This window comes from Primulina eburnea, chromosome 12 (genome assembly GCF_022965805.1).
Source record: "Primulina eburnea isolate SZY01 chromosome 12, ASM2296580v1, whole genome shotgun sequence".
NCBI lineage: Eukaryota > Viridiplantae > Streptophyta > Magnoliopsida > Lamiales > Gesneriaceae > Primulina > Primulina eburnea.
The window spans coordinates 31,811,125-31,830,813 of NC_133112.1; the positions used below are offsets into that span (position 1 = coordinate 31,811,125).

The 19,689-nt window shown below is 34.0% G+C and overlaps 1 protein-coding gene and 1 long non-coding RNA gene across 2 annotated transcripts; one reads left to right on the forward strand and one right to left on the reverse strand.

Moving 5' to 3' along the window:
- Positions 1-9,245: 9,245 nt before the first annotated feature.
- Positions 9,246-10,175, reverse strand: LOC140806575 (uncharacterized). The gene is made up of 3 exons (XR_012112590.1): positions 9,895-10,175; positions 9,684-9,784; positions 9,246-9,594 (listed from the first exon to the last, which is right to left on the reverse strand). It is a non-coding gene; the product is annotated as an uncharacterized lncRNA (long non-coding RNA).
- A 2,861-nt stretch (positions 10,176-13,036) lies between these two features.
- Positions 13,037-15,401, forward strand: LOC140806800 (uncharacterized). The gene is made up of 3 exons (XM_073163332.1): positions 13,037-13,567; positions 13,630-14,818; positions 15,019-15,401. Exons 1-3 carry the CDS (start codon positions 13,037-13,039, stop codon positions 15,399-15,401), a joined length of 2,103 nt encoding a protein of 700 aa, XP_073019433.1.
- Positions 15,402-19,689: the final 4,288 nt, after the last annotated feature.

Below are 19,689 nucleotides of genomic sequence, written 5' to 3' on the forward strand. Positions count from 1 at the left end.
CTCACTTCGGCATCGAGATCTAGACATCGATAAAGGTTTAGCAAGAAAGGTATAGTACATGTTTTGTTTGGGGAATCACGACTCAAATGAGATCACATTTGAGTTTCCCAACCAAAATCACATACTTGTTTTATTGTTCATACCTTGATATGATTATAATTGTTTATAGATTTGTTTATAGAATTGTATACAAATCTTGCTATGCTTTGTTTACAGATCATGTGGCATTGCATTAGAATGATTATGCTTGTTTACAGATTGTGTATTCATGCATTAAGATAGGACAGTTTGGAGATCAGGCAGACTACTAGACGTTCGGCGTTATCACAGCTTAGGGGAAGATCACCGCCCCTATTGTAGACGCGGATACAGATCAGGCCGAAGTCTAGGAATAAGACGTACAGCACCTCGATTGGGAGGGTAGGTGACAGATAGCGACGTCTTATTCACCACGGGATCCCTAGAGTTCTAGTCGAGTCGCATCTAGACATGATTAGATTTGCATTGCATGATTATATATGAAGGATATTCATATCAGCATGTTTCATGTTTAGACTGTTTTATATGCATGTTACATGTTTATACTGGGATTTGTTCTCACCGGTTTTCCGGCTGTTGTTATGTCTGTATGTGTGCATAACAACAGGTGGGGCAGGATCTGGGTCGAGACAGAGATGATCGTATTAGCGTGGAGATCACGGGCGTAGCAGATGGACCAGTAGTTATCTTTTCTTATGTACTGTCTTTTATTACTGGTTAGGGAGAACATACAGAATAATACATGTATTTGATGTTTGTATGTTGTATTTAAATAAAGAACTCATGCTGGTTTGTTTACATTTGATTTAATGCAAAAAGCAAAAATTTGACCCATGTTTTTAATAACAATCCATTTAATCCCAAGAAAAAGAATTAGAGCCCGGGTCCCCACACTACTAATTGGAAATGATGGAAGAATGTTGCATCAACTAAAGTGTGGTTAGCTAGTAAATTCTCCATTAAGAATATGTGTGAATCAGTTTGGCATGGATAGAAAAAAAAAGATGCTAGGGCTCACCCAATCTACTTATATCAATACCATACTGAGGATATTATCTATGAAGGATTCCAAGATATGATATCTCTCAGTGTGTCATGGTGTGACTCTATCTAAGTCTATATACCCTAACACTGATGATGAGATAAAAACCATGAGTCGCATCACATATATGTCTGCTATTGGTAATATAATGTAAAATATGATATCTACTCGACCTGATATTGCATCCATACTGACTGTTGCAAGTATATATTAGTTGAATCACGATCCATTGCATTGGAAAGTTGTGAAGGTTATCCTTAATTGCTTAAGAAAACTAAGAATTTTTTCATAGTTTATGAGAGTAAAGAATTAAAATTGAAAAGCTATACTGATTCTATCTTCCAATCACACGTGGATGATTCAAAATCAACATCTAGATTTGTAATCAAGTTCAATGGTGGTGCTGTCTCTTGGAAGAGTTCCAAGAACGACACCACAACGAATCCAACCATTGCGACCGAATACATAGCTACATCAGCTGTAGAAAAGGAGGATTTTCGGACGAGGAATCTTGTTTAAGAGTTGGGTTTCTTTCAATGAGTTGATCCAGTCTCAGTCTACTGCTACAACACTGGTGTCTTTGCGCAAGCAAATGAACCAATATTGCATCAGCAATCCAAATATATAACGAGTAAGTTCCATATAATCCGAGAGGCTGTGAGAAGAGGATAATATCAATAGAAATAGTTGCCTCTATAGATAACGTGAGTGATCCATTGACGAAGTCTCAGCCAAGACCAATGTATGATAAGTATCGTGAAACAATGTGTTTGAGATCTATGGAAGATGGCTATGGGAAAAGTGTGATATTGTTAGAGTAGGTGTCCAGCGAGCCAACTTGTGGCTTGAACTTTATTGAGTCTTATGTAAAAAAAAATCTTTACTTTAATAATAATTTAAGGTTTTATCCAATTATGACATTTATTTTATCTGTATACCCATGCAAGCTGCATAGATAAACTCATTGTTTATACAATAGGTACCATTGTATATGCCTCTCTATGTAAGATCATGAAAACTCATTAGGAAGCGTATTGTGTAGTCTAAAATAGTTCTTAATTAATTCAACAGCCTAAAAATAAGGATAAAGTTCGCTCGTTCTTGAGACTAATATCTGTGCTGTAAACGCTATATTTCATTTGTAAGGACATGAAGATGCTCATTCATATAGATAGGTGATCATTTTATGATGCACTGAAAAATATTTACTTAGACTTTCCAAGTGGTTATTACTTATCGAGTGGAATAGTCCACAGTTATGGTTTTGCACCATTAGTCTTTTGATCCAGGACAACGTGAAGCCTCTACGTGATAGCATGCACTTTGATCTGTTTACCGACTCCATTGAGGGTCATCAGGTGATGAGGTTGTGTGTAATTTTAAAATATGTAGGAGCCAATACATTGTAGTCGGGATTCACCTCTCACCTACAAATGATGATATCCTTATTTGATCTGATGAGTTAATAGTGCAAGGAATATATGTCCAGAGTAAGATACATGTATTTTGGAAAGATGTTCAAGTCTCGATATACCAATGATTGCATATTCAATTGGGATATATGAGTTGACGGGACCGTACTGTATACTAACCATAACTTAAAGTTTTTTCAAGCAATATCAATGATACCTAGGGGATCGTGGGACGATGTCACTAGACACTCTTACCATGATCAAATGAATGTATTTAGACTTTAGTTCTAACGTTCTTGATCATGAGGTTGATGAAAATAACGAGGTTAATTAGCGTAAATTCGAATAAGAACAAATGTTGTTCTGAATCAAATGAATTTGTGAACCCATGACTAGTTATATCCCTAAACCATTGAGGGTCACACAACCATTGGATTATGTGTTCCTATTGAGATATTCAAGTTCAAAGAAGTTGAATTTGTGACTGTAGTTTGATTGATATCAAACATATTGCTTAGAAATGAGTTTATAAGTTGATTTTAGTTCATGGAAGTTGTGAAATTTTGCTTAACTGCTAATTAAGTGAGGTGAGTGAAACTGCCTATTTTAGTGAAGTAATTCACAATACTGGCAGCTGCCAAAAATGGATAAGTGCTAAATTTTTCCTTCTAATTTTTCATTTTTCATTATGTAAACAAGATTTATACTTTCGAGACATCGGTTTTGTCTGATCAATGATCGGGGTTATAATGAGTTCAAAATTATTTATTTAATAAATTTATAATATACTAATTAAATAGAAAATTAGTAGTAGTGACTTGTAAGTGCAAAATTCTCATGTAACATTCTAGAAGAATATAGAATAGATTAATTAATTAATAATTTAGTAACTAATTAAAACTTATTTAATTTAAACTTATATATATATATATATATGTGTGTGTGTGTGTGTGTGTGTATAGTATTTTAAAAAACTGATAATAATTTAATTATGCATGATAATTTCAAGAGTGGAAAATACATACACTAATGTATTTGAATAATGAAAAACAATATCATGATAATAGGAGGGTCATGATTAGATCAGAAATATATTTTTAATATATGCGTAATTAATAGTTGAATTACACATAAATTTTACGTACAAGTTTTTGTCCATCAAAATTTTCTCTCTTGCTCTCCCTCCTTCACACAAGAAAATCAGCCATCTCTATCTTGGAAGCACATGGCCACTCCTGCACAGCACCACCACGCGTCTCTTGAAATTCCGCAATCAATTTTGTTTAGATCTCTACTGCGATCTATATAAAGAATTAAGTTTTTGATCGTGGACCTGATTAGAAAATTGAAGAAGAAAAAAGATTTGTTTGTAGGTATTTACAACAAGTGTTATCTCCGCTTAAAATCCAAAATAGTTAGAGCCGACTTTATATACGCAAAGGAAAATTATTCTAAAACAAGATGTTAATGATTTAAATTATATGACGGTCAAGGAATATTTTGAACGTCGAGACAAAAATTTTTAAACTTTTTATGCTCATTAGATGCGAGAAAATGGTACACTTACAAAAATAATGTTACGAGTACCTTAATTGGCTGTGGAATATGCGGATAATACAACAAGTCTAAGCCGACCTACATGATAGAGTAGGTAGCTTTTATTTTGGAATCTTATATTTGTTTACCAGGGCTATTGGGTGGATAAAGGTCTTTCTATCTATGAGAATCTTTCTATCTGTGAGATAGTTGTATACCCCAAATGTGGTTGCGAATTTGTTGTGTCACGCCTCAAGACCGGGGTTAGTCGACATCAGCGTTGTTCAACAATCACATAATCACCAAACAACAAGCCCCATAGTATAGTATAAAACAAAACCAATTTACATTATAATTTCTATTGAAATAACATTGTCTTTGCAATAGAGTTATTTAAAATGATAGAAGTAACGTGGAATTGTTTTACAACTTAATTTAACGTAAACTTAAATTAAACATCTTTTTGCATCTCTCACCAGTCCCAAAATTGGTCTGACTCTTCTTCCTTGATCTGTTCTTCAGACTTATCTGGAGAGGGTAGAGTAAAAAGTGAGTGATATGGTCGTTATTCAGCAAGTGGGGGCTGTTCGAAGACATACATAACAAAATACATGAATTTCGAATAAAACATACCTTGCATAATTCATATCATAAGCATATTTTTGACCTAGGCACTGAGATTCCTCTAATTTTCATGGTTAACTGATATCAGTCCTTAATTTTTACTCCTCTAAGGGTGATGCCGTATAACGTTTACAATCTCACCGTGTAAAGGCCATACTTATCAAGTTTTGGGTGTCCCACTCATATCCAGTCGAATCCTCACATTACCAAAACACATAACATACGATAATTATATCAAAAATGGGTAGAAACAGAATAATGGTGCTCGACCGAAACTTTCAAAAACGAAATAATTTTATACACAACAAATTTTAATACAATTCCACCTACCTTAGATCTCGATGCTAAAAAACGTGAAGGGCAATACGTCCTGACTAGGATTTTCGAATTCTTCTTTGATTTGGACTGCAACAAAGCTTCGCTACTCGACAGAACTTGGAGTGCAGAATTTAGAAAATATGGAGTGTTTGAATGGTGTAAATTTCGAATGACCTAGGTTTGTTATTTATATGTGTGGGGTGAAAAACTTACTATAATTCGTTGATAATCCTTCCAAAATTTCGAAATGCTCATTCCATAAATTCGAGATAATTATTCCATAAATTCGAGATGTTTATTCACTAGATAATAACATGCCAAAATTGAAAAGAGTGTCCACCAAGTATTTGAAATTTTGAATTTTTGAATTTTTGAATGTCCACCAAGTATTTGAAATTTCGAATTTTTGACATTGGACTGGATGGTTGAATGTAGACTGCTTTCTTTTATAGATTCATAACGTATCGTGAATACACAGAAAATTCGTTAGCTTCCTTGTTGAGAAAACTGTCTTGGATTCAATATTTCCTTCCAATTCGATTGATATTCATCCTAAATTTCGAAACTACTATGTATCTTGCAGTGAATTTTGAATTTCATGTATTTATTGGTTTGGAATATTTTTTTGAATACTTTGTATTATTTAATATTTCCGAATTTCTTATTACTGGACATAATTCGAAAATAATATTATATATATGTATGTGATCAATTAATGATCACATCCCCCAAAATATTTGGGTTTTCACAATTTGACACTCATGATACATATTTTTTTGTAACTTTAGTCACTAAATTTGTTCGTGTTTTTGTATCACAATCAAGTTGGAGTTTGATACAAATAGTTTAACATGTTCCTGTTATCAATAACTAATTTTATTCAAGTGTTTCTAATCAGATATGGGTCGCGGGTTTGAGAAGGTCAGGACAAGCTGGCCCACCAATTTATTTTCAAAAAATTATTATATTATTTCAATGATTTATGTATGGTTGATGAATTTTGAAATAGTATATATATATATGTTAGGTTGTTGAGTTTTGAATGATTTATATTATTTATAATTTTAATTGTATTATATAAAATTTGAAAAGTTAGTTAATGTATGATTGATGAATTTTTGATAAAATTTGAAAGAGTCATGTATGATTGATAAATTTTGAAATATTTAAATTATTTATAATGATTTATGTATGGTTATCAATTGATAAATTTTGAATGATTTATATAATTTATGTATGATTTTTCTAAAAAAATATTTTTGACATTTTTTATTTTTATTTTTGACGAGTTGGCCAGCCTTACTCGCAACCCGACTTAGTTTGGGTTTTGTCCAAGCCTTCAAGTTGGAGAGCCGCCCACCACTTTTGCTGGGCAGGGCGAGCCGCCTCGTTTGACTGCTCTAGATAGTTAGGGTCGTGGCTACATGAATAGTAACTTATATTATGTTTCTTGGAGTTGGACATGTACTACGTACAATGTAGAATCCAGCAATTACCGCTGCCAAAAATTATAGTTGTTGTACCGTTGTAATTCAAATATTTCACTTCCGTACAAAAACTCAACACCACATTTCGATTGTTATACCCAGTAGTGACAATTATTACATTAAAAATCTCCCTCAACTCCTTGCAATCAATAAGAATCGAGCTTGTGACATTGTCTTTAATACCAATTGTAGGATCGAGCGTTTGTCTTTTTACCAAAACTAATAATGGTATAACTCAATTCGTTTAAATCGTGAAACAATTCAAACAACACGTTTCGATTGATCTACCATATAAAAAAATTATTGCCCCCAACATAGAATATTTGTTGGAAAAATAATTTTTTTAGTTTATTAAATTGTCCAATTTTAGGTTTTCATCTACTGTGTTTTCAAATTTTGGTTTTCACACATTAAATTTTAATTTTTGACTAATTTGGACAAATTGATGATGTGGTATCATACAAGTCAGCAATTTCATATGACACATCAGTATTTTTTAGTGTCGCGTCAGCACTCCGGCGAAATAAGACTGAAAGACAAAAAAAAATCTAAAATTTGAAAATTTAAAGGAAGAAAACCTAAAATGAGCAAAACTAGACAAAAAATTATTTTCTCATATTTGTTCCACATGTTTTATATTTATATAAACCTCTGGTAGAAAAAGTTGAGAACCTAAAGAAATCTTAGCTAAAATTTGATGCCTGAAACAATATTCTAAATGGCCTATTTCCAATATTTCTCTCAAATTTATTTTTGACTGATGAATCAACACAACTTCTCCATTAATTTATTTCGGGTTTACGATGATGTTCTAAAAATTTCTATAATATCTTTTCCCAAATCTTGCAAATTTTCCCCAATTTCAAATAGATATCATGCTTAAAGTTTAAAAATAGATTGGTATATATATTTTAATTTTTGAAATTATATGTAATATAAATATACTAATTCTACCGATTTTAATTTTTTCTGAATATAAAGAATAATTTATCAACACATTGTATGAATAAATATAAATATGCATTTTATGCAATTTTATATATTTTGAAATATAATTGAAAAATAATATGTTTAATTTATGACTGTGTTTTATAGATAAGTTTTATCATATATATCATGAGTGTCCGGAGAATTTTATTTTTTATTTTCTGTATGATCATGTGGTAACATATCTGATTTGGCATGGATCTATGTAATGTTTTTAAATTAACATACGTTTTTAACGAGGTTAAAAGAAAATTTTGGATAATCCAGATTTCTGTTCAGGAAAAATTATAGAATTGGTTATGACTTATGAGAGTAGTATAATACAGTGGATTTAAAGTTTGTCGAACTTGAATTTTGGCAAGAAAATATGTCATGTAACTACAATAATTGTTTATTTTGGTTAGAGCAATCGAAACGTGATATTTGAGTTGTTGAATGATTTAAAAGATTTGAGTTGCACCGTTATCTCGTTACCATAAGCTATAATTTTTGGTAAAACGATAAGCAATCGATCCCTACAAACTTGCTCCGAGAAAAGAAAGAAATAAATGAAAAAAGAAGAACCAACACAACAACAAATTCGGGAAAAATTAAAATAAAAACATAACTATATATGCCACCAAATGATCCCCGGAGTTCCACCAAACACTTCAGGATCCATCTGCAGACGCCTGAATCCCACCGTCATGAAGAGTACTTCAGGGGAACTCTGGTGAACACCTGGTTTATATGTCATGTTAACTTCCATATATATATATATATACACACACACACTGATATACACATATAATATTCTGTATACATATAATATAATTTTAACTGTAAAATTTCTGCAAGTTTTTCATAACTTCATTTTCAGGTTAATCAACAGGGTAACCCTCGGAAGAATGAATCTGGACGTGATTGTGGGAGCTGGCTAGCTAGGGTGGAGAATCGAATACGTACATTTCTTATCATCAGTACTGCCTTTTGTTACCTTGTCTGTATTATTCCTTCGTTTTCACTTTCAGCTTTGGAATAGCTTTTTTTTTTTTTTTTTTGACCTTTATGAATGTAATCAACATTATTAATATTGGAAATTTTACTTTTCACAAAATTTAAATTGTTTTTTATACATATAAAATTTAAATTGTTTTTTGACCTTTCTGAAATTTAATTTTCTTTGTGCGACGACTATTTCAAAATATTTATAAATTTAATTTCACAACATTGCAATTAATCAAAAGATTACGAAAAAATTATAGATTTAATTTCACAAAACGAAAATAATTCAAATATCACAAATCTGTATAAAAAGTTCATAAAATAAAAAAATGTCATACATCACTTACTAAAGCGCTTATTTATTCTTGAAATAAAACCTTACCTCAGTAGAAAAATTGGGCAAAAGTAAGAATGAAAGTTGGTCGAGGAGTATCACACAAAAGAGAGTGATTTATGGTTTTGAATTTCATCTCTATATCATCGTCGTTAACCATTAGCGATGGATTTTAAAAAACCATCGCTATTTTAGTGATTGAATTAATAACCATCAAAATTAGAGACGGTTTTAGAAAGACCGTTGCTAAATTATTTATTTAATAAAATAATAATATTTAAAATTTTATAATTAATAAATTTTACATTTTTTATATTTAGAATTTTAATTATTAATATGCTTTTATTTTATTTTATTAATGCATTTGAATATTTATCAAACATAATAAATTAAGTTAAAATTTCTTCAAAAAATTATATTATACTAATATATATCAAAGTGAATCCGAATGATATTATATATAAAAAAATTTCAAATAGGACATTCGAGTCCTCAACAATTTGTTCTCCTTCTTGGACTCTTGAAATTCTATCATGAGTACATTAGACCGCGCATTTGCTGCGATTAAATACTCTTTCAATTTTTGGGTCTCCTCAATAGTAATTGCCTTCGAACTCCCAGCATTACTAGAACATCCACGTCGGCATTGAGCCATCTCTTCAGGTAAATAATGGAAGCCATGGATCCACAACCATACATCTTCCTTTTTGAGGCCAACCTGTCACCAACTTGAATATGGTGTTGATCTCTTGTGCACTAGGAGCTTTCGAAATCGTCTCACACTCAAAGGGCATCAACAACTCGGCAATATATATATGTCTTCATAGCTTCCTATGAGGAAGAATATAATATTTATTATATATTTGAATTATTATCATTTTAAAAATTATTTCAATAAATTTCGAACATATAAAACTTACATTCACACGTCTTGACCGTTCATTAACGAATTACAATCTTCATGCCTATGTGTGTGTTCGTATATCTCCCATTATGTTGGGTATCGCTAATGCCGTTGACGCTGCATTCAAAATTGAATAAAAACAACAATAATAATATTACTTACTGTTCTAAGTATGATTATAAGAAATACGTCCGATATAAAATTTTGAAAATAAACAAGTTATTTACCAGAGTAGCTCCATATTCAGCATATGACTAAGATCCTTCAATATGATTGGTCTTGCCAGTCCCTGGGCCAGCAGGCTTGCTGTCTGTTGTCCTTGTTCTTTGAAGCTCTTGCCTTCCAACCTTGACTTTGCCAAACAGCATACCAACTGGCCCATTGTTCTTTGCTTACTATCTGAAAATACCGCCCAGAGGTTCTCTACGAGTGTATGGTGTGACGGTAAAGGTTACCACATTGCCTAAACCACAAATTTCTGATCAACTCGTCATCTTCTTTGGTCCACGAAAATTTGAAGTAACATTTATAATTCATTTAAATGAAAATTAACAAAATTTAACATATAAAAAATCAATCTAAAAAACAAAGTAAAGTTTCAGTATTTTAGTACTTACGACGAGCTCACTTTTGTTACTTCCTGAAAGCCCACTAAGGCAGGTCTACAATGCGAATCCTGAAGTAATATATCCGACATATTACCATTATTCGACATAAATTCGCTATAGATAATTTAATTAAATATTGTAATAAATTAAAAAACTTCAAAATATGTACTAATTAATATAATACTATTTATTTTAATAATTTATTTAACATAATAAAACAACTTACACGCCATTCTGCACTGATAAAACTATACGGTTATCCACATGCGTTATGTCCGGTTGCTGTGAAGTCATACATAATGTATACTTAGAAATTGAAAGTAAACAAATTACATGAAAAAATATGTGGAATTTCAAGCATGAAACTGATATGTCAATACTTAAACTGAAATTTATCAATCTCAAATTTTGCATTAAGTCCATTAAACAGAAGCAACAACATAAATAGAGCATTATATTACACTAAGAAAGACAAGGCATATTGAAGAAAAACAACCATAAGTAAAAAAAAAAAAACTTGCATGCACTGATAACTCTAATCATTGTCACTGTCGTAGTGAAATATATCGTTGATTGATGCTTGAACACCATCTCTATCACTATTAATGTTGTTCACATCAAGATCATTATTGTACAGAACCATGGCATCAACAAGATTTGGTGATGTCAACAAGAATTGAGTTTCGATCGCATGATTTTCTATTTTGTTGACATATGCTATTTTTCTTAAACTGCTCACGAGTAGCCAATCTGAATTCGCTCTTTTACTTGTTGGGAAAGTCAAGTACACAACTTTTAAAGCTTGTGTAACAAATACAAATGGTTCGTAATAACTTAAACTCTTTTCTAATTAACATCGACAACGTCAAACTTCTTGTGTATGCGTATCCCTAACCTAGGATGAGTATCAAACCAAGAACATTTTAAAAAATATATGATTTGTTTCAGTGGCAAACCAGAGTATTCAACCTCATTACCTCTTCGAGCTGACCATAAAATTCGGTACATTCACCATGACTTGAAAGGCCGTGAACTTGAACCCCTGAATTTTTTGAGACCTTTTACAATATATAATTAACAGCATGGAAATTAAACTCATTGACACAATAACCTTGATAATTTTTCGCTTTTTGCACAGTCCGAATGCAACTTTCTTAATCATAGGATAATCGAATTCATTGTTCTGCAATGTTGCCTATGACAAATATTAAATTATTTGATGTATACATGGCTCGGTAATTAATAATATTAATTATATAGTCTGACAAAGAATTTGAACCATCCCAAAAAATTTGTCTGCAACAATACCTCAACACCGAAAATAGTTATATCAGGATATTGTGCACACATGATATTCTCGTACATACTATAATTAATTAAATTCTATTACGAAATTGTATATTAATGTTGGAACTTATAATTTTTAATTAAAAAATTGAGTCTACTTGACGGATTTACTTTTCATCATCACGAAAGGCTTGATTTTAACACAAGTAAGTAGCGACAAATTTCTCAAAATCGTCATTAATTTGAATTAGATTTTCAAAATTGAAACTTGCGACAACATTTAATTTAAAATTTTCGTCTCAATTAGTGACAATCAGTGACATAATTATTTGAAAAAACTGTCTCTATGTAATTAATGCGACTGATTTTTGAAAATCGTCGCTGATTTGAAATTGATTTTACAAATTTAAATTTGAGAAGACATTGAATTTAAAAAATTTCGTTGCAATTAGCGACATAATTATTTGAAAAACTATCGTTATGTAATTAATGTGACGGTTTTTATATTCCGTCACTATTTTGAAACTGTCGCTACGATTTTAAAACTGTGGTAATTTGCCCATGGTTTTTTCGCTAAATTTAGTTACGGTTTGAAAGGAATATTTGATTCCTAATTTAATTAAGATTGAGTTTTCGATTTTGCACTTCTAGACTAAATTTGATAGATTTGTTTTCCTAGATATAGTGAATCCTATTATTAGGAATTATTTACTTAAGTTGGAAAATTATCTATAAGATATAAGGTAATAGAGTTTGATTCCTATAAAACTCTAGTTTCTTAATTTGTAGGTGGAAGTATCCTTGAAGATTTAGGTTAAAGAATTACTGTATATAAGAAAGTGGGACACAGATTCAAAGCGCGGCGTGAAGGAGAGAAAAGGACAACAGACGACCACTGAATCTTTGCTGGAGTGAATTCAGTCGTGAAGATTTACATAAGAAGCTGGAGTGATTACATCGAATATGTTGCTGATTGGTGTTGCCAACATCCAAGAACAACACTGACGCAGATTGTTTGTTCGAAGGGTGTTTTATGGTTTTGTGTTTGAATAATACGTGTTGCATCTAGTATTTACTTTGAGTTTTTGATGCAATTCAATTCCTTGACACTAAGGAATTTAGTTTTGTTTAATCTCACTAGTGTTAATTTTGGTGTAAACGATTTACATATTCTCTAGTGAATTTTTCGTCATGAGGCATCGCACAAGTATTAGTACTTGTGCATAATTTAACCTAAGTGTTCATTTATTAAAAATTCTATATATATGCTTAATATTTAATTTCCGCTGTCATGTTGTGTGTCGTGTTGAAAACACCGTGCACAACACCGAATTCTGATAAACTAGCTTTAATCTATTTATTTTCTGTACGGTTATACGCACCAACCCTTTCAAGTGGTATCAGAGCCAACACTTGATATACTAAGTGATTGGTTCTGACATTCTGCTGTTCGTACAAGAACTATACTAATAACATGATGGATTCACTAGCATCAAGCAATGCGTTCAGACCACCAGTTCTGGATGGTTCAAACTCTGCCCTCTGGAAAGTCAAGATGAGGATGTTCATCAAATCTATCGAAGAAAGAGCGTGGCTACGTGTCTTAGACAGATGGTCTCCACCTAGAACAGTTGATGATGATGATGATGATGATGATGATGATAGCAGAAGTAAACCAGAAAGTACTTGGTCCAATGATGAAGTCCAAACCTCGAACTTCAATTCGAAGGCACTCAATGCTATCTTCACATCTGTTGATATCAATATGTTTAGTCTCATAACTAACTGCATCTCTGCCAAGGAAGCTTGGGACATTCTTCAAAAGCACTGCGAAGGGTCAGAAAGTGTTCGCAGAACCAAACTCAGAATGTTAACCTCAAAATTCGAGAATTTAAGGATGGAGGAAAATGAGACTATTGTGGAATATGATCGAAGATTGCGTGACATTGCAAATGAGTCCTTTAGTCTCGGTGATCCTATGTCAAATGAAAGATTGGTTAGCAAGGTACTGAGATCCCTTCCTGAACGCTTTTTAATATCAAAATGTGCGCCATCAATGAATCCAAGGACACCTCTACACTTAATCTGGAGGACCTGATAAGTTCGCTCAGAACTTTTGAGATGAATCTAGATCTGCAGAAAAGAAATACTGGAAAGGTTTTTGCTTTACAATCTACTGATGAATCATTGAATAACCTAATTCAAGAGGCGAATGATTCTGATCTTGGTGAGGAATCAATCTCCTTGATCACAAAGAAGTTTGGCGACTACCTGAAAAGAATGAGAGACAAGAAGAAAACTGGATCAACACCAAGACCACAATCTATCCCTTTTGAAAGAAATAAAACAACAGCACCGAATCAAGTATATTCCAGATTCAGAACCAATTCATCAGGTCGACCAGAAGCTACGAAACTTGATTCAGTCCAATGTCGAGAATGCTCTGGGTTTGGGCACTATGCAAATGAGTGTGCAAATCGACTTCGCAGAAATAAAAATATGGCAGTCTCCTTGAGTGACGATGATACAGATGAAGAATGTGACTTGAAAGAAGGAGATGATTGCACCCCCCTCTCTGCCATCCAGAAATATATCTATAAACTGCAGGTCAATCCTTTTGGTGTTGCGACTGGTGTGGCAACACCTCGCCGCAACACCATGTCAAAATCAATGTGCCTCAATGCCAAATCAATAGAGAACACTGATGAGGAAGAACTCACTATTGAGATCGTACAGATGATGTACGAAGAACTATATGGTGATTGGCTCAAGAGGTTTGAGTCAAATTCAATACTTTCAAAAGAAAACACTGATTTAAAGAGTAGTTTAACTCGTCTTGAAGTTTTGCTGAGTAAGAAGGATTTAGAACTATGTCGAGTTAAAGACGAGCTTGATAAGGCATCAATGACTCTCGCTAAATTCAATTCAAGCTCATCTAAACTTGACACAATGATAAACATGGGAAATGAGGGAAGGACTGGTCTTGATTATATCAAAAGTACTTATGAACACGGTGAGTCGTCCAAAGCTGGTTCAAAAACTACAGTATTTGTGAAGGGTGTAGAAGACTCCAATGACCCATCAATTCTAAATCCACCCATGAAAATTGAATCAAACTCAAAGCTGAAAACACCTAGTTCAACCTGCTCACCTTCAAAGTTTCTTCCTCCACCCAAGAAGCCTCAAGTCGAGAAGACAGTATCAGCCCTGAACCTAAACAAAGAAAGCAATGTTTTATCTGTCTCTACTGTTATAAGTCTGGGCACATCAAACCCTTTTGCTACAAACTGAGAAATGATTACCTGAATTGGCACTCAAAGCAGGTGTTGCACAAAGTGTTGTCCAACACCAAGCACAACACCGCAACCAAGAAATCTTCCACGAGGAAAATATGGGTACCCAAAACTGTGATTCGATGCAATGTCATTTATACTTCTTTAAAAACTAACATTGCAGGTGCATGGTACTTTGACAGTGAGTGTTCACGCCACATGACTGGATCTAAAGAACACCTCACGGATTACATTGAAGTAAAAAGTGGGCGTGTAACCTATGGTGGTGGTGACAAAGAAAGAATAGTTGGAAAAAGAACACTGAATGTTGATGGCCTTCCTGAACTTCACAACGTTCTACATGTTGAAGGATTTAATTCGAATTTAATAAGCATAAGTCAACTATGTGATGATGATTTACATGTTAAGTTCAACAAAAATAATTGTGAAGTTCTTAATGATGCAAATGTTTGTGTAATGTCAGGTACTCGGTCTGCTGACAATTGCTATCTGGTTGGAGAAGGCGATGGGTGCCGAAGTGTCAAGTTGAGTGATTTGGACCTATAGCATCAAAAATTGGGACATGCGAGCTTCAAGACTCTGAAGAATCTGTGTAAATTTGATGATGTGAGAGGTATGCCAAATTTGAGCTCAGGTAACTCTTATGTCTGTGTACTGTGTCAAAAAAGTAAACAAACCCATGTTGCACACCCCGTGCTGCAACACTTTGGGACAACACGTATCTTGAACTTTTGCACATGGATCTAATGGGTTCAATGGATGTTGAAAGCCTGGGTGGTAAGAAATACTCACTTGTTTGTGTTGATGATTTTTCTCGTTTCACTTGGGTAAGCTTTATAAGAGAAAAATCAGATATTTTTGATGTTTTCAAAAAATTGCATGCTGGAATAACTAATTTGCATGATTTGAGGGTAGTTAAAATTCGGACTGATCATGACAAGGAGTTTGAAAATTCTCGTTTTACTTCCCTATGCGAAAAGAAAGGAATTTCTCATGAATTTTCTGCTCCTAAAACTCCGCAACAAAATGGAATAGCTGAAAGGAAGAATCGAACTCTTCAAGAAATGGCACGAGTCATGCTAAGCTCAAAGAATGTGTCAAAAAGGTTTTGGGGCGAAACCTTGAACACATCCTCTCACATTTCCAAACGTGTGTTTCTAAGGAGTGGTTCCACCATGACCTCCTATGAAATCCTCATGGGGAGAAAACCAAATTTCAAATACTTTCATGTTTTCGGCTGTGTTTGCCACGTTCTAAATGACCGAGAACATCTTGCAAAATTCGACTCCAAAAGTGATAAGTGCTTATTTCTCGGATACTCAATGAACAGTCGAGCTTATCGCGTATTTAACTTGAGAACACGAACAACCATTGAATCTATTAATGTTGTTTTTGATGATCTTGCAGATCTAACAGGAAAATTGAAAGAGGATGATACCGAAGGACTACTGGAAATTTCAGAGCCAATGACCAGTACTGGTGTTGAGACTGGTGTTGGGACCAGCGAAACAACACCATGCACAACACCGCCCCACAGCAGAACTGAAGTAATGGAAAATGAAGAGACTGATGATGATGAAATAATCAACAATGGAAAAGATATTCCCAGCAAAATCCAGAAGAATCATCCATCATCACAAATCATTGGTGAAGTACATCAAGATGTGAAAACAAGGAAAAAGGACAAGGTTAACTACCGAAAGATGATTGGACTGGTATGTATGACTTTTTCATTCTCCCAGGTAAGTCACTCTTGTTTCATGTCTCAAATTGAACCCAAAAATATTTTTGATGCATTAAAAGATGAATTCTAGGTCAATGCTATGCATGATGAACTCGAACAATTTATACGCAATGAAGTTTGGGATTTAATGCCTCGACCTTTGAATGTCAATGTTATTAGGACAAAATGTCTCTTTAAAAACAAAACTGATGAATCTGGTAACATTGTTCGTAACAAGGCTAGATTGGTAGCTCAAGGGTATACATGGGTTGAGGGGGTGGATTTTGATGAAACCTTCGCTCCTGTAGCCAGAATTAAGTCTGTCAGATTGTTACTTGCTGTTGCATGTCACATGCATATTAAATTGTATCAAATGGATGTGAAAAGTGCATTTTTGAATGGAATTCTGAATGAGGAAGCTTATGTTAGTCAACCCAAAGGATTTGAAGATCCTCATCACTTGGACAATGTCTACAAACTGAACAAGGCTCTCTATGGACTGAAACAGGCTCCACGTGCATGGTATGGCAGGTTGGCCGAATACCTGATAAATTTAAGCTTCAAACGAGGTGAGGTTGATAAAACTTTTTTTGTTCAAACAGTGCATCATGATGTTCTGATATGTCAAGTGTATGTGGATGATATTATCTTCGGAGGTTCATCACATAAGCTTGTTGACAACTTTGTTGATTGCATGTCATCTGAATTCGAAATGAGTATGATAGGAGAATTAAAGTTCTTTCTTGGATTGCAAGTTAAGCAACTGCATGATGATATTTTTGTATGTCAATCCAAGTATGCAAAAAATTTGATTAAAAAATTCTCTACCGACTCAAAACACATTAAAACCTCTATGGGGTCTAGTGAAAAACTGTCCACAGATGGTGTTGACAACACCATGTATCGCAGCATCATTGGGAGCCTTTTGTACTTGACTGCTACTCGCCCCGATATCATGTTCAGTGTGTGTTTATGTGCTAGGTACCAAGCTAATCCGAAATTGTCACACCTAAAAGCTGTGAAACGTATACTTAGATACATTTCTGGTACGCTAGAATTATGTTTGTGGTACACTCGAGACACTAACACAATCTAGTAGGATTTTCTGATGCTGACTGGCCCGGTGATCTAGACAATAAGAAAAGCACATTGGGTGGGTGTTTTATCTAGGAAATAATCTTGTATCATGGTCTAGTAAGACATATCCCTATCCACTGCTGAATCTGAATATGTGGCAGCTGCAAGTTGTTGCTCTCAATTAGTCTGGATGAATCAAATGATTGAGGACTATGACTTTCATAGTGACACAATGATTGAGTATTGTGATAATTCCAGTGCTATAGACATCTCTAAGAATCCTGTTCAACACTCTCGAACAAAACACATAAGACATCACTTTATTCGAGATTTGGTTGAGAAAGGAATAATTTGACTGGAATTTGTTAGAACTGAAAACCAGCTGGCTGATATTTTCACAAAACCTTTGGAATTTGAGAGATTTTCTAACCTTCGGAAGTCTCTCAGCATGTGTGTGCATTAATTATTTTTACGGTGTTGTCATTGGTGCTGACAACACCGGTGCCAACACCAGTTTATGCATGACCATTAATAGGATATTAGACATTATGCATATTCATATTTTATCCTTTTCATTGTGTTGTATACATCATGTTGACAAATCTCTCAAGTGTGCACCCTGACAGTGTACAATCCTTCTATGCTAAGTGGGTATTTTACACCCAGCCTAAAACTGTTGTGAAAATTCAAGAATCTCTTGGATATATCCAATGCTAATGAAGTAAGTTGCGTCCTTTTATGTGTTAGAAGTAAATGGAAAAGCTACCTAGAAGAGTCCATCGAAGATCGTTTTTCTAATGTGGGAGCTACCACTTCTAAAAAAATAAACAAAGAAATGAAAAAAGCTACCTAGAGGAGTCCTGTGAAGACCGTTCTTCTAGAGTGGGAACTACCATGTCTAAAATAATTTTTCTAAGGATTGTTGCACATGTTAATGGTATTGCACTTCCGTGTTGTCAACACTTAGTACCAACACAATACTACTTACAGATTGCCTGACACTTTATCTTTCCATCTAAATTAAGGCATCACTGGACATGCATATATGTTTTGTGGATTCGTCAAGATCAGCAGGTTATCAAATCCTCACTTACATCAGTTGATGAAATTCTTTAAGTTTTTTTTGAATAAAAGTGACTTCTCATGTGTATGGGGTGTAATCGACGTGGGTTTGATTTGGATCATCTTTGGAAATGTTTTAATGCATACCCAAACTTTTGGTACCGTTTGATTAAGGAGTAAAATTGCAATTAAGTCGGGGGAAATATTCCAAAAAAAAAGTTACTGTTGAGGTAGAAACGACTACTCTGTAATCATTTTACCGTTTTACTTCACGTCGTTCTGGTTGAAAATATTACCGTTAGGGTTTAATGTTACATTTACCCCTGTCAATTAAACTTATTAATTTATTTTTGCGAGTCTTCTCTGAATTTCTGGAATAACGCACCTTTGTCTCTACTTTTCTCCCTGAGTTATTCGCAATTCTCTTGTCTATCTTATCACATGGCTGATAATTCATTTGATCCCCTGTATATTCGCAGTGAAATGGTGGCTAGTCACAATGTTCCTCCTCCAGAAACAACACCACCAACAACACTGCCTTCTGAGAGCCCTCTTGAGAATCCATTACAGATTGTGGCTGTTGCCCCAGAGCCTGTACCATTGGAAGCAATTGCTCCTGGAGAACCGGGGAATCCCTGGGATACAGACAATCCTCCGGATACCGAAGCTTTTCAGCGGGCTTTTCCTTCACAGCCTCCGACTTATCAAAGGCGATCAAAACGGCAAGCAGGTTATAGCCCTAATTTCGACCAACCCAAGAAGCCGCGCATGGCCACCTATTTCACTCTGGATCCAGACTTTTCATCAGGAGACGACTCCAATTATGAAAACTTTGAGCTTGTTGCCCGAAAGCGGCCTACTCCTTCGAAAAAGGAATTTGCTTCCACCGCTACTTCTGCTGCTCCATCTGCGCACTCTACAGAACAACCTCCTGAGGTAAGCTTTTCTTCTGATGAAGAACAATCTCTGGCT